Consider the following 15734-nt stretch of genomic DNA (forward strand, 5'->3'; position numbering starts at 1 on the left):
TGACGTAGAACAGACAGCAAATAATTTCTCTTGCGTGAGATTTTTTGGCTTACTTATTGATTTTTCTTTTCTTTTCGTTCTTTACCCCGCGGGTGGGAGGGATTTTAGCCTGTTGACGTGTTCCTGTAGACATTTTAGCTTTGGCTCTGAGGAGGAGGGAGGGAGGGTGGATTCTTTCATGTGATAACAATCGAAATATTGTGCACTATAGCAGTTGCCAAATGCTGTCATGACCTTTTATATGATAAAACCTTTGAGCAATTGTCCTTTTAATATTTGTTTTTTTCGTTTTCTTGCTTCCTCCTGTTTTTAATTATAATATGTATCATTTATCCTTCGCATAGATGAAATTATGAACTTTTCTAATGGTATGTGGTATTTTTGCATTTATTTGATGAAATAATGAAATTTTCTAATTTTTCATGGTAGTTTTACAATCATGAAAGAGGATAGCTAATTTGTAAAGTTCAAGAGGTTTCTCTAATTCTTTTGTTCATTCTTTTGTGCTTTTACATCAATACTTTCGTTGGATCTTCATTAATTTGACAAACATATAAATTCTATATGAGATGTAGTGAGTTTGTTTTCTTTCTTTTTTTTTTCAATGAAAAAGAATTTTATTCATTTACCAAATTTTGAAATTGAGGGTACATCAAAATTTTACCAGAAGATATCCTGGCAAACAAACAGTTAAACTGAAAACATCTAAAAACTAACAGTTTCTCAATTTTTTCTCTCATATGTTCAGGAATTACTTCATTAAAAACTTTTAAGAGGATAAAGATCTTCACTTCTTAGAATATCTGATCAGGCTCACGAAATTTTTGTTGAAAGATCCTCAAGTTCCTCTCCTTCCATATCCAGTAAATTGTCCCCGATAATGTCATTCTCTTCAACTTCTTTATGAATCCCAATCCCTTCAAGTTATTGTTGTACCAATCTATTACTTGATTCTAGCTACATGATCTCCAAGAATAATCTAACCATGTCATCGCTTTATTCCAGACATAAGATGAATATCGACACTCAAAGAATAGTTGTTTGGAAGTTTCTAGATGACTATTAACGTTTGCACACAAAACACACTGGTTGATGTCCAGTATTCCCATGCGGCACAACCTATCTTGAGTCAGGAGCGTGGAGAGAATTGCTAGCCATAATATCACTGAATGTTTAGGGTAATGCAAGCCTCCCCATGCTGTATCTGACCAAGCTACAACAACTGTAGACTGAGAAAATGCTCTATAAATAGAAGAAACCTAAATTCTGCCATTATTGTAGCAGCCAATGGTAGCTCTTTGCAGATTATCCGCATTCCCAAATTTTCTCATAGTCATATCCCTCACCTTGAGAAGTTGCATCCACATCCATGAGTCATTCTCCTTTGGTTGAATCTGCCAAATGTCCAAATGGTGTAAGTAGTTACCATGCACCCATTTAATCCACAATAAAACTTTTTTAGTGTGTATCATCCACAACAATTTGATAGCAGTTGCATAGGTCCAATTCCTAGCAGAGAAGAGCCTCAACCCTCCTAAAATTTTGTCCTTGCAAACCTTAGTCCAGGAAACAAGATGAATTTTGCTACCCCATAAGAAAGCAGAGCATAACTTATCAATTTTTCCTAACACCTTAATCAGCAGAATATAGTTGCTTGTCCAGTAGATTTGCATCCCCAAAGTAATAGATTTGATTAATTGATTCCTTCCAGCATATCACAAGTTTCTCCTATATTGCGAACTTCGAAACTGCTCAGAAATTCTGGAAATCAATGGTGAGCAATCTAGGTAAGAGAGTCTCTTAGAGATCAATGTCATTCCCAAATACCTCATTAGTAATGAACCCTCTGAGAAGTTTAAATATGTGCAAATATGAGTCTTCAAGTTTTCTTCAATCCCACTCAAGAATATAGGGCATTTACTTGAGTTGGCCTCCATACATGAAACTCCATTGAACTCTTGAATGTAGTGAGTTTGTTGTAACAATTAAATCTTACATAGTAGTTTTGTGTAGCACTTTATGATTGACACATTAGCACCCTCTATATGTGTAACCATAAAAATTTACACCCTAATGTTCCCACAAGTTATGCACATTGTAAGGAGCCTTTTTTGCCATTAAGATTTGTTAAATTGTTATTAGACCTGCTAAAATTCTCAATTAATTTTGAAATGTAATTGGAATATACTTAATAGCAAATTCAGTAAACATAGTTAGGATGTTATAATGTTAACATGTAAGTCTCACATCATGAGATTCCGATAGAAATTCTCAAGTTAGCATAAAAAATGTATTACATACCTATCATAGACTTTCAGAGTATATAAATGTTGCGGAAAAGTAAGAATATATATAAGCGAGTAAAACTATATAGTAAGAATATATATAAGCTTCGTTGATGTCTTTTGATAGGTGACGACAAGGTTCGCTCCTTACCGTTTTAAGCAACCCTGATTCCACATACTTCCTTTCTTTTGTAATGCACTGATTTGCTTATAATGAGCTTGCAGCTCTTTTGAAAATAAACAAATATCATTATTTTATAAAATTCTCTACCAAGAAAAAAAAATTAAAATCACAATTGTTCATGCCTTTCAATAAAAACAAACTAAGTATCGTAAACTACTCACAAAGTTATGTCATCTACATTTCAAATCACATGTACGCAACATAAGAGAAAAAGGATAAACTTAAAACAATTTAAATACAATTCATGCAAATTCAACATTACTTAACATTGAAGAACATTGCTAATCATTTAAATAAAATATATCGATAGTTGAAACAACATAGAATAAGAGAATTAATTGCAAAATTAAATGTAGTTGATGCCAACATTCGAAAATATCTGTAATCAATCAAAGAACACATATAGTTGAAAACATATGACATCCATGTTACATAATATATACATATTCCAAATAATACCTAATGATACTTGTCACGCTTGCACAAAATCGTGCAAACAACACATATGTGGTAGCCATGTATATGTTACTTATAGAGGATTAATTTGCATGTTCTTCGTAATGAGTATAAGTCACTTGACTCATTTTGAGATTTTCACTTTCCGTGGCAACTCAAACCTGTAAAAACTTCAAGTATTTAAATTTCAATAAATTGTTTCCTTTACTATTTGATCTAATGAGCCCAATAACAAAAACAGATCCCATATAATACTGATATGACGATCCGTGCATGGTCAATGCATGAGAATGTGATCCATGGCAAAATAATGGGTTAGACATCCTTAAATCTAAATGCAATAGCGACACTTCTTTATGGAGTAAAAATAATCATTATGAATATACAAACAAGCCTTAAGAATTGCACCTTTGTTCATGAAATGAATTGATTAAGGGCACATAAGTGTACACCAATTTTATTATCGATAACATAATATTACTTAAAACATGGACTGGTACATGCATGAAAGGAAACAATCAAGTAGTACATCCTGTATGGGTGCAAGAAGAAATAAATAAGCCTCAAAATTATTTCATAAATATGAAGAACTAAAAGAAAATGCGGTGAACTGCCTATAAGAACTGCGTAAAATAAGGTAGTAACCATGATACAATTCATGAAGCTCATAGGCCCCGTTTGGCAAAGGGTTAAGCAGGAGGGATTAAAGAGAAGGGTTAACTTAGTTAATCCATCGTGAAGGGTTAAAAAAATTCTAAACCCGTTTGGATACGATAGTTAAAACAAGAGGTTAAGTCTTTTGTGTTTGGCAAATGAAGAGGGGTTAAGAAGATTAATCTCATTACTTTTTTAAAAATACCAGTTTCGTCCTTATTGGAGATTTATAAATAATTACCTAATCAAAAAAAAATTAGGCTAAATAAACACAGACTTCTCTTCTGCTGCAGCGTCAATTGATACCATTCTCCAGGCAACCTTACGAATTGATGGAAGCTTACTAATAAGAATGTTAGCCTTTGCTTGGACAAAGGAATGCTTCGCCATGGTTTCGTAGATTGTCGAGGGTCGAATTGAAGCAAATCTTCTGATGAAGATAAAGAAATCATAGTAGTTGTTCATGCCTGTTAGAATATTCCGATATATACAACTTTTATTAAAAAGAAAGTGTCATATATATATATATATATAAAGGCAACAAGAATAAACAATAACATGCAAATAAATAAACATTTTGTTCACCACCTGTTTCATTTGCGTTGTGTTTGGATATAAATGTAAATCACACTTTTCTGGAGAAAGGGGAACAATATACAATTTGGATACAACAATTTGTATTTGGAATGAATTTTAGAATTTCATGATTCATCTCCAGAGATTGATAAGCAAAAGTCTTGGCACATGTTGACGACCATTTTCTTTGCTCTTAGTATCTTCCAGCAGTATAACAAAAGAAGAATCAAGCCTTCAGGGGGTAAAACAAACTTCTATGTCATTCAAATAAAGAGTTTGCAACCAATTATTTCTGCACAAACAAGTTTATAATGTCTGGTTATCCGTCGACGAGAACGGGAAGTTGTTCGAGGCAAAGGATCATTGTCCTTTTCAAAGGATGTTTGAGAAGGAACTACAGTTGAAGAATCAAGACATATTAATGCATCTGCAGCATGAACAACTCCTTCCCTAACAAAAATCTTGGAAAATGTTCCTGGAAGCTTCTCCATAAAAATTTTAGCTATCTGAAGAGCAAGGATCAAAACATGAGGATCTTTCCATGCCAGAACACCTGCTAAAAAGCTAAACAACAAATGACATACATTCAGCACAAAGTTCTCGAGCTCTTTTCACAATCTCTAAATATCTTACATAATTTAAACACATGTAAATGGATCACTATCTAGATATATTTGTTACACTAAGTAATGACTGGATCATATCAGCTGAGCTGAAATACATAAGCTTTCCAATTACAGATAGACATTTATGGCGAACTGGACGATTGACGCTGGAGCCATATATCTATTTAATGAAAAAAGATATGAATGTCAACTGAAAACATATAACAGTAGTTGGCCATAAATAATAAATAATTTTTTAGATATTCAAACGAATCAAACCTGTGTTAAAACAAGAAGCAGGTCCAGCCCAAACTGTTGCAGAAGTTCAAGTTGATCTTGCAATAATTTTTCACGAGCTGAAACTTCATCTGTTGATATGGAAGTCGTCATGTTGTAACTTCCATCATTGATGTTTGATGAGGATCATCTATCTATAATGATTTTTAGACAGCCTACACCTACATGTATAGAAAAAGGCATTAAGCAAGACTATGCATTAAGACATGACTACACACATACATATTCAAAAGAACTTTCACCTAATTACTTTAAAATTCAAAGATTTACAATGTCCTACAATCCCACAAGATAATAAGTGAAAATATAAAGGAAAATAAAGATGTCATTAAAAAAGGCATGAAAGTTGATTTTTATGAACTATATGAAAAGTCATTATCATTTGTAGATAGACTACATTGCAAAAATCCTTTTTTCCTTTCCTAAATTTTTTGTACTAGATTGAGAGTTCCGCTTTTAATTAAGCTTATAATAATCACAACACATTCTTTTCAATACTTGAAAATAAAAAAAAATTCAATGCTACAGTAATCTCCTGTTCTAAGTTATGGACGAAACAGGAAAACAATATGTATATAGCTTAGTTGGGCAGAACATGATAAACTTCATAAGTTTCTAAAATGTTTGCTACTAAGGAAACAAGTGGTGTAATTGTTCATTATTGTAATCTCTGAAAAATATCTATATAATCTTAATTTAACTTCATAAGTTGACAGCCAACATTAAACTTAGTCTGATATATGTGATATATAAATTCTAAAAGCACAAGCATTAATATAATTAAGCAAAACTATGAAATTATCAAATGAGGTAATTTTGGTCCAAGTTCTTAGTGAGAAATTATAACAAACACCTTTGGAACGCCAACTAAACTTGAAGATTCTATACAATGAGTGAGAGAGTAGCCAAACTTACTATGCCTACATAGACCTACATGCCTAAGGAAAATAACAAATGATGGAAGAGCATTGAAACTTAATAAGACGAGCAATGAATAAAACCAATAGCATAAAGATAAGAAGAAGAACCACAAACTTAAATTTCAAAGAAAATGAAACTAGTAATATCTTTAAATATATATTTCCAAATTTGAATAAGCAAAGTGAAATCCCACATCAGGTAAATACAAGGCTAGTTCTTGGTCAGGGTAAGGAAGCTGGAGGTGTTGTGCATGTTGTGCACATGCAACTTCCTGTGCCTGTAAGTTCTTATGAATTCAACCCCTGGATTCCAGCTCAAGGTACTAAATCTAAGTTGTCTGGCAACTCCTCAAGTGGTTTTTCTCAGGTTGGTGAAAATCCTGCTACCAATACCAGATTGGCTAATAGTAAGAATTCAGGTATTTCTTTCCTATCTCTGATGGATTTAGATGATGACCCCTCTTCTATTGATAGAGGGAAATTGCTTTTCAAATGAACTTATCCTTTTGGAATGTGAGAGGGTTAAATAAACCCTCTAAACAATTGATGATTAAGCAACATCTTCAGCTTTATCATTTACCTTTCATCTCTCTCCTGGAAACAAAGATTAAGGAATCTAATATCAAAGATGCTGCGAAAAGAATTGCTAAAGAATGGGATTGGCTTTCAAATGTGAATAATTCAGAGAAGGCTAGGATTTTCATACTGTGGGATCCCAATATCCTAAGTATTCAACAGATGAGCCTCTCTAGCCAGCAGATTACCTGCAAGGTTAACTCTATTGATGGTAGACTTTCATGCATCATATCATCAGTATATGGTTACAACAATATCCAAGATAGAAAAAGCTTATGGGAAGAATTAACTCTTATTCATAGATCTGTAGGAAACCTGCCTTGGATTATATGTGGAGATTTCAATGCTATGGTTGACAGTGGTGAGAAGCTTGGTGGCTCAACATTAACTGATGCTGATACTATAGATTTCAGGTCTTTTATTGATGATTGCCAGCTCACTCACTTGAAAACAATAGGGTGTTTTTTTACATGGAACAACAAACAAGACAAGGATTCTAGAGTCTGGAGTCGGCTGGACAGGACTCTAGTTAATGACAATTGGATTCAACATATTAACTCTAGTCATGTGGAATATATGGTGCCCAGATTATCTGATCACTCCCCAGCTATTGTCTCAGTTTATGATGACCCCTCCTATGGTAAAAAGCCTTTCAGGTTTTTTAATATGTGGACAAAGCATGATGATTTCTCTACCACTGTATCTAGTATCTGGCAAACTCATATCAATGGATTTCATATGTACTCTGTCTATTCTAAGCTTAAAATGTTGAAAGGAGCTCTGAAGTCACTGAACAGAAGACATTTTGGTAATATTAGTGAACAAGTCATTAGAGCAAAGACAGAGATGGAGGTAATTCAAAGGAAAATTCAAGATGATCCCCTCAATTCTGTTCTGATCAGTTAGGAAAGAAAATCAGTTGCATTATATACAAAGCTTTTAGATCATGAAATCTCTTTCTATCAACAGAAAGCAAGAACTGCCTGGTACATTCAAGGTGATAGAAATTCTAAGCTTTTTCATTCAGCCATCAAAAACAACAGACATAACAATAGAGTACAAGTACTATATAATAGTCAGGGAGATAGAATTACTGATGGTGAAGAGATAATTAAAGAGTTCATCTCTTACTATAAAAACTTGATGGGGACTGCCATTCCTACTGTAAAAACTGAGAGCCATGTTATTCAAAATGGAACATGTCTGAGTCCTTTCCAAGTCAGTGATCTATCTAAACCAGTCACAAGTGATGAAATAAGAAGTGCAATCTTCTCAATGTCAGATAACAAGGCCCCAGGCCCTGATGGTTTGGTGCATCCTTTTATAAATCTGCTTGGTCCATCATTGGGGATGGAATTATTCTAGCAGTTGGTGAATTTTTTAGAACAGGAAAGTTATTGGGAGCTATAAATTCCACTTCAATTACACTCATTCCAAAGGTGCAATGTCCTAAAACTCCAGCAGATTTCAGACCTATATCCTGTTGCAATTGCCTCTATAAAATCATTTCAAAAATTCTGGCAACTAGAATTCAGGCTGTGATTGGGAGTTTAGTCAATGAAGCTCAAAGTGCTTTTGTGAAAGGTAGACAAATATCAAATAATATCTTACTTGCACATGAGCTTGTGAAAAATTATGGAAGGAAACACCTATCACCAAGGGTGATGATCAACATAGATATAAGAAAGGCCTTTGATTCTATTAGCTGGGACTTCTTGCAGGACATAATGACAGGTCTGGGTTTCCCTCTGGTATTTGTTAAATGGATTATGAGTTGTATCTCTTCACCTAACTATTCTGTCTCCCTGAATGGTAGTCTGCATGGGTTCTTTAAAGGAGGAAGAGGTTTAAGGCAAGGGGATCCTCTCTCCCCCTACCTCTTCATTCTTGGTATGGAATATTTGACAAGAAGCTTGAACCAGCTGAAGAATGACAAAAATTTCAAATTTCATCCCAAGTGCAAAAAATTAAAAATTACACACCTTGTGTTTGCAGATGACCTCCTTCTTTTCTGCAAAGGGGACTCTTATTCAGTGAATAAACTCTTTCAATGTGTTAAATCCTTTGGTGATTGCTCTGGACTAGAGGCAAATCCTTCAAAATGTTCTATTTTTTATGGCGGGGTCTCTGAAGATACTAAGCAGATGATTAACAACTCCCTGGGCTTCTGTGAAGGTAAACTGCCAATCAGATATCTGGGGCTCCCTCTTATTTGCAAAAGAATGTCTTTCATTGATTGCAATCCTTTACTTCTGAAAATTTCCAATCAATTCCAGAGCTGTATGAAAAATAAAAATCTGTCATATGCTGGTAGAATTCAGATTATCAAGAGTGTTATCTTGGGAGTGCAAATTTTCTGGACATCTAGTTACATCCTCCCTGTTAAAGTGCTTCAAAAAATTGATGAGTTATGTAGGAGCTTTCTATGGGGAAAATCAGATCAAACTTTCAAATCAGCTCTTGTATCATGGAGTAAAGTCTGTGTACATAAGAAAAATGGAGGATTGGGAATCTTCTCAGCTAGGCTTTGGAACACTGCTGCAGCTCTCAAAATTCTTTGGAGTATTCACATGAATAAGGAGCAATTATGGATTAAATGGTCTCATGAGAACTACATTAAAAACAGCAGCATATGGCATATAAATCCTAAGAAGGGGGATTCTTGGATGTGGAAGCAGCTTTTGAAAATCAGAGATAAATGCCTTGAGTTGTGTGGAGGGACTGAAAATCTCAAACAGCTTATCAATTCTTGCTGTGTCAATTCTAAAGTCCAGATATCTAGTCTCTATTCCAGTTTATCACCTGATACAACATGTGTGGCATGGCACAATACTGTGTGGGAAAACTTGAGCATTCCTAAACACTCTTTTACCTTGTGGCTGGCAGTCAATGATAAGCTTCAAACTCAAGACAGACTTCTCAAGCATGGGATTATACAAGCTTCTGTCTGTAAACTGTGTGATGGTCCATCAGAGAGCAGAAATCACCTCTTTTTTGAGTGCAAACTATCAAATTATGTGTGGAATGGTATTATGGAATGGCTCAAATTCAAATGGAGATCTTGCAATTGGACTGCACTACTGAACTGGTACAGTTTCAGACTAAGGGGAAATGGAATTAAACAAAAAATTAAAAGAATGGCATTAGCAGCTGCAGTATATAATATTTGGAAAGAGAGGAATAACAGGATTTTCACATTGAAGAATAGATCCCCTGATGTTGTTCTCAGGAATATTAAGATGGATATCCTAGTTGCTTTGTTGAATAACTCCCCTTCGGATGAAGACAGATTGGATTCTCTCCTTGCGCTGATATATTACAGAGGTTAAGGAAGTGCACAAACAGTAACATAATTGTGCAGGTTTTGTGTTTGCGGTGGAAAATAAGGGGTTGATGATATTCTCTCTACTCCTTGAGGAGTTTTTGTGTAGCTGAGCTCTGTTTCTATGCTCAGTATCTTTGTTGTACATAATTCTTCATTTTGGTGATGGAATAAAATTTTTTCACTTCAAAGAAAATGAAACTAGTAATATCTTTAAATATATATTTCCAATGCAAGCAATTTTTATTCATCTTTCTCTCAATAAAGTAGTCAAGCAATTGGCATATTAAATAAGATAGTACTTCTAATTAAAAGTCTTGTACTAACAAGAAATAAAAATTTCTAATTATACCTCCAAACCTCTCAAATTCCAATACGCTCACCAACAATTGATAATATATTGGCAATCTTTAAAGGGAATAAATCCAGATCACCAAAATCATAAAAAGAAAAATCAAAAGAACTAATCTCTAGAATGAATACATAATTTTCAGATCCAAATCGAATTCATGCAAAATAGTAGTTATCGACTTGATGACAAATAAGATTTAATTTTTTTACCTTGGTGAGAAAAGGGCAAAGAGAATCAAACTCTAGCATGAAATTCATAATCGAAAACCTAGAATGAAACGAGAAAGGAGAAGGAGCTTACCGCTATGAGTCGACAAACTAATCAGGAAATTGATCTAAGCAAGTGAAGAGACCTTTGTCTTTGTAGGGGGAGCCAAGCAGCGGGGTTTCTCTGGCCGGAGATTGGGTAAGGTCGTCGAGGTCCTCGCAGACCTCGAAGGTGAGCTCGGCGTGGAGGTTCCGGAGGTTGTAAGCTAGTGATTGGGGGAAAATTTTAGGGTGGGAATTTTAGCGGGGAAATTTTAGAAGGAAAGAAGTAAGTGGAAATTTTTCCCTCACGAGATCCAGATGAAATAACTGCCCTCATAATTCCTTCGTCTACCCTCCTGTGAGAAGGCGGAACAAGCCTTGTTCCGCCTTCTCACGAGGAATAGTTATCCCGTGTTGTGACGGGTTAAATGGGATAAAACACTCACGTGCGGGTTTGTTAACCCTTCTTCTTTTTTTCCTATTTAGCAGGCTAATGGAGGGTTAAACCCACTTAACCCCCCATTTATCCTCTTGCCAAACGCAGCCATAAGGTATAATTATTCAGAAGGAGCTAGCGTATGATATAATAATGTATATTCCAAGTTCAGGCCCCTCACTGATCATATGACTGACTTCGCTTCTTATATTAACAATCCTAACGCAGTACAAAGGAATCCATATAATACATTTCAAAATAATCATCAACACCAATTCAAACCCATTATATCAAAGCAGTAATTTAGTTGGTCATTCTGGTAATCCCGCATTGAACAATATTGTCCTTGCTCCCAATATGATTTAACTTAACCTATGAAATGTAATTTCTGTAATAACATGCAAAAGTCAATACCCATCAAATCTCAAAACAAAACAAAAACAACATAAGTAGACAAAAAATTTACTAAGGACTCAAGAATGCAAGAATTTGCATTTTTCACCAAAAGTATAATTTCTATATTTTCATTGTTGAAATTATTTTAGGAAAAGTATGAGAACTAAAACCTTATGGATTCTCTTTGTGCTATATCAATTTTTTCATCAAAATTGTGAAAGATGTTAGAAATATTAGCTGTTTAGACAATAAAGAAAATCAGTTTAAGCAATTTAATAATTAACAGATAATCACTATCATAACACAGATATAAAAAATATATCAAATGAAAAGTAAATAAAGTTAGAAATACGGCCTGATGGTCGAGGCGTGCAAGCACTGTCCCAAGAATCTAATTGCCCCCTCTCGTACAGGGCTACGTGGTAAGAGTTCCCGGAGATACAACGACCCTCGGTCAGGCGACCTCCTTCTCGTCGGCACGAGCTTCAAGAAGACTTTGCGAACTCTTCTAGACTTTCAGGGAACCAACAGAATATAATAGCAAATATTTTGAAAGAGAAGAAGAGAAGAGAAGTTCGTTTGTAATATCTGTGTTATTAGCCCTCGGCAGGTGTTGGTTTTTATAGGGGAAAAAACAGCCGTTACAAATCCCGCGGATTTAATTCTCATAAAAACTCGATTCGGTTTTAATTACCGATTTAATAAAAATCCGTTTTCATTTTAATTACCGATTTAATTCTCATAAAAATTCTTTTTCCGTTTTGATTCTGGTTTAAATATTACCGTTTCAAATCAATTTTCCGTTTTGAAAATAAGATCCACATTGAACACCATTGAACACGTTTTAATTAGCAAAAAATAAAAATAAAAATGTAGCGGATCAAGAGCCCCTCACTCCGGAGCTGCATTCGTGTCCGCAGGTCGTGGGCGCGCGCCACCCGAGCCCGGCCCGGCCGGCGCGCGCGTGTGTGGTGTGGAGCATAACCTTTTATTTTCTTCTAAGCATAGGAGAGAAAAGGAAGGCTTATAAAGACCCTTCCTTCCTATTCCATTTCCTATATGGGACTAAATTTTTCCTCTTTTCCTCTACAAACCCAAGTTTTAAGTTACAACTCTAACAATCCCCCACATAAATTAAAACTTGAAATAACTCAGAAATAAGAATAAAAGAAGAACTTAAAAATAAATAAGATTGTTGGTTCCCTTATACTATGTAATAGGTGGAGGTACCTTTCGGTTTGAACCTTCACTTAGTGACAGTTGTATAGATCCGTGAGAGCTTGGTGGACTACGCCTTGAACCAGTCCCATTTATCAGATTTCTACAGAAAGCACACATAGTACAGTTTTGAAGAATTCTAAACGGGTTGCGCTATTATCGGCCTTGCGCAGGTATCTTTCATGTGTGTTACTAGGGAGCAGCCCTGATCCCATAGTCGCGGCCTCACAACTACACACATATAGGTGAATCCTAATAAGGATGGAAGCAAGTAAACATCATGCCTCATGGGTCTTGGATTCATTAAGAGTTAGACTCAACCTTTCACTTGTTTTTTTTTTATGAGCACTGATCACCCTAGGGATGGGAGCAAATAAATTCAGTGCTCCTCACAATTAATCACTCATTCAGTTTGTTTCTACCCATTGAACCTCTGCGAGGTTGGGTTGCCACTGCAGTAATTTTTCTTATGGGCTTAATCCCATCCCCCTCGATGATTCTAGGACCACTGTCCTAGATAAGCCTTTAGTTAAGTAATCTGTAAGATTTTTCTTTGATCTTACAAAATCTAAGGCTATTATATGGTTTTTCATCTTATATCTCAAGGACTTATGTCGCACTTTCAAGTGTCGATTCATCTTCACATTTGCATTCTCTTGATGGCATTTGTCAATCGCTGACCTGCAATCACAATGAATAGAAATAGCTGGTAATGGTTTTTGTATTAATGGAATTTCAATTAGTAAATCTTTCAACCATTCAGCTTCTATACTAGTAGTATCAAGAGCTATCATTTCTGATTCCATTGTACTTCTAGCCATTATAGTTTGTTTAGTAGATTTCCAGGACACAGCTCCTCCTCCTAAAAGGAACACAAATCCAGTGGTAGATTTTACATCTACGGAGTCACTAATCCAATTTGCATCTGAGTAGCCTTCTAATACAGATGAATAACCTTTATAGTGTAAACCATAATTCATAGTTCCTTTTAGGTATCTCAAAACTCTTTCTAGAGCATCCCAATGACTCTTATCAGGATTTGATATATATCTACTAAGTCTATTTACTGCATAAGCAATGTCAGGTCTTGTGTAGTTTGTTAGGAATCCTAATGATCCAATTATTTGTGCATATTCTCTTTGTAATTGAGGATTACCTGTATTTTTCTTTAGATGTATATTAGGATCATATGGAGTAGAAACAGGTTGACAATTTGGATCATAAAAATTCTTAAGGATTTTCTCTATGTAGTGTGATTGTGATAACACATATTCATTCTCATTTTTCATGATTTTAGTATTAAGAATTAGGTCAGCTTAACCTAAATCTTTCATGTCGAATTTTTATGATAAGAAGTGTTTGATTTCATTTATGGTTTGTATGTCAGAACCAAAAATAAGAATGTCATCAACATATAGGCATAATATCACAATTTTGTTGTTTTTATCTATTTTATGATATACACACTCATCTGTTTGATTAATTACAAATCCATAAGATAGTATAATTTCATCAAATTTCATATGCCATTGTTTTGGGGCTTGTTTGAGACCATATAGTGATCTAATAAGCTTGCATACTTTCTTTTCTTGTCCAGAAGCTATAAATCCCTCAGGTTGATCCATATAGATTTCTTCATCTAAATCTCCATTTAAGAATGCAGTTTTAACGTCCATTTGATGTATTATTAATTTGTGAATAGATGCTAGAGCTATAAGGACTCTAATGGTAGTAATCCTAGCTACTGGAGAATAGACATCAAAATAATCAATACCAGATTTTTGGGTATATCCTTTAGCTACTAATCTGGCCTTATATTTATCTATTGTTCCATCTGGTCTGAGTTTCTTCTTAAATACCCATTTACATCCTATAGTTTTACAACCTGAAGGAAGAGTCTGAGTTTCTTCTTAAATACCCATTTACATCCTATAGTTTTACAACCTGAAGGAAGATCAGTTAGTTTCCAAGTATGATTTTGAATTATAGATTGTATCTCATTATTTATAGCTTCCTTCCAAAATGGAGCATCTACTGATTTCATTGCATCTTCAAATGTAATTGGAGAATCTTCTACAAGTAATGCATAGAAATCTTCATGGACTTTTTCTATTCTAGTTCTTTTACTTCTCCTAGGCTCCTCTGGACTTTCTAGTGGTCTAATTCGTTTAGAACTAGTTTCACCTTGGTTAGAACTAGAATCTGAATTACTAGTGCTAGGGCCTGTGTTGTTTACTCTGGTCTTGTAAGGAAAAATATTTTCAAAGTAATGTGCATCCCTAGCTTCAATTATGGTGTTGTTGGCTATCTCATTAATGTCAGAGTTGATTATTAAAAGTCTATTTGCATTACTATCAGAAGCATAGTCAATAAAAATTCCATCTACAGTTTTAGGTCCAATTTTTTTTCTCTTATTCTCAGGTATTTTAACTTTTGCTAAGCACCCCCACACTTTCAGATGATCCAAATTAGGGTTTTTATTTTTCCAAATTGTGTAAGGGGTTTTATCAGATTTTTTGAATGAAATTCTATTTACTATATGACATGCAGTCATGAGAGCTTCTCCCCATAAATTTTCTGGCACACCAGAATTAATTAACATTGAGTTTACCATGTCTATTAGTGTTCTATTCTTTCTCTCAGCTACTCCATTAGATTGAGGTGTATATGGAGCAGTTATTTCATGAATAATTCCATTATCTTCACAGAATTGTTTTAATTCATTAGAAGTGTACTCACCACCTCTATCTGATCTTAGTATTTTAATTTTCCTATCCAACTGATTTTCAACTTCTACTTTATATATTTTGAATTTGTTTATGACTTCATCTTTAGTCTTAATTAAGTAGAGGTAACAATATTTAGAGCAATCGTCTATAAAAGTTACAAAATATTTGTTACCCCCTCTAGTTGTTCTTCCTGAATCACAAACATCACTATGGATGAGTTCTAATATCTCAGAATCTCTATCAATAGTTTTAAATGGTTTCTTAGGAAGTTTGGCTTCTACACATATTTCACATTTTTCATCATCTTTTATATTAAGCTTTGGAATTATATTGAGATGCATCAATCTTTTAATTGAATTATAATTCACATGTCCTAATCTTTGATACCAAGTGATGGAAGGTTCAATAGTTAAAGCTATTGGAGATGCAAGAGTAGAATTCTTAACATTCAATTTAAAAAGACCATCACATAAGAAACAT

The 15734-nt window shown here is 34.4% G+C and overlaps 1 protein-coding gene across 1 annotated transcript; it reads left to right on the forward strand.

Moving 5' to 3' along the window:
• On the forward strand, nt 6048-10703 carry LOC109842484. The gene is made up of 6 exons (XM_020411355.1): nt 6048-6396; nt 6498-7405; nt 7523-7864; nt 8089-8443; nt 8549-9877; nt 10594-10703. The coding sequence occupies exons 1-6, from the start codon at nt 6048-6050 to the stop codon at nt 10701-10703; spliced, it is 3393 nt and encodes a 1130-aa protein (XP_020266944.1).

The sequence above is a fragment of the Asparagus officinalis genome, chromosome 5 (assembly GCF_001876935.1).
Source record: "Asparagus officinalis chromosome 5, Aspof.V1, whole genome shotgun sequence".
Classification (NCBI taxonomy): Eukaryota; Viridiplantae; Streptophyta; class Magnoliopsida; order Asparagales; family Asparagaceae; genus Asparagus; species Asparagus officinalis.

Coding starts and splice junctions, on each gene's coding strand:
- LOC109842484 (XM_020411355.1), top strand. CDS start 6,048: ATGAATAAAACCAATAGCATAAAGATAAGAAGAAGAACCACAAACTTA. Junction 6,397..6,497: donor GGCTAATAGTAAGAATTCAG/GTATTTCTTTCC, acceptor GGAATGTGAGAG/GGTTAAATAAACCCTCTAAA. Junction 8,444..8,548: donor CCCCTACCTCTTCATTCTTG/GTATGGAATATT, acceptor TTGTGTTTGCAG/ATGACCTCCTTCTTTTCTGC.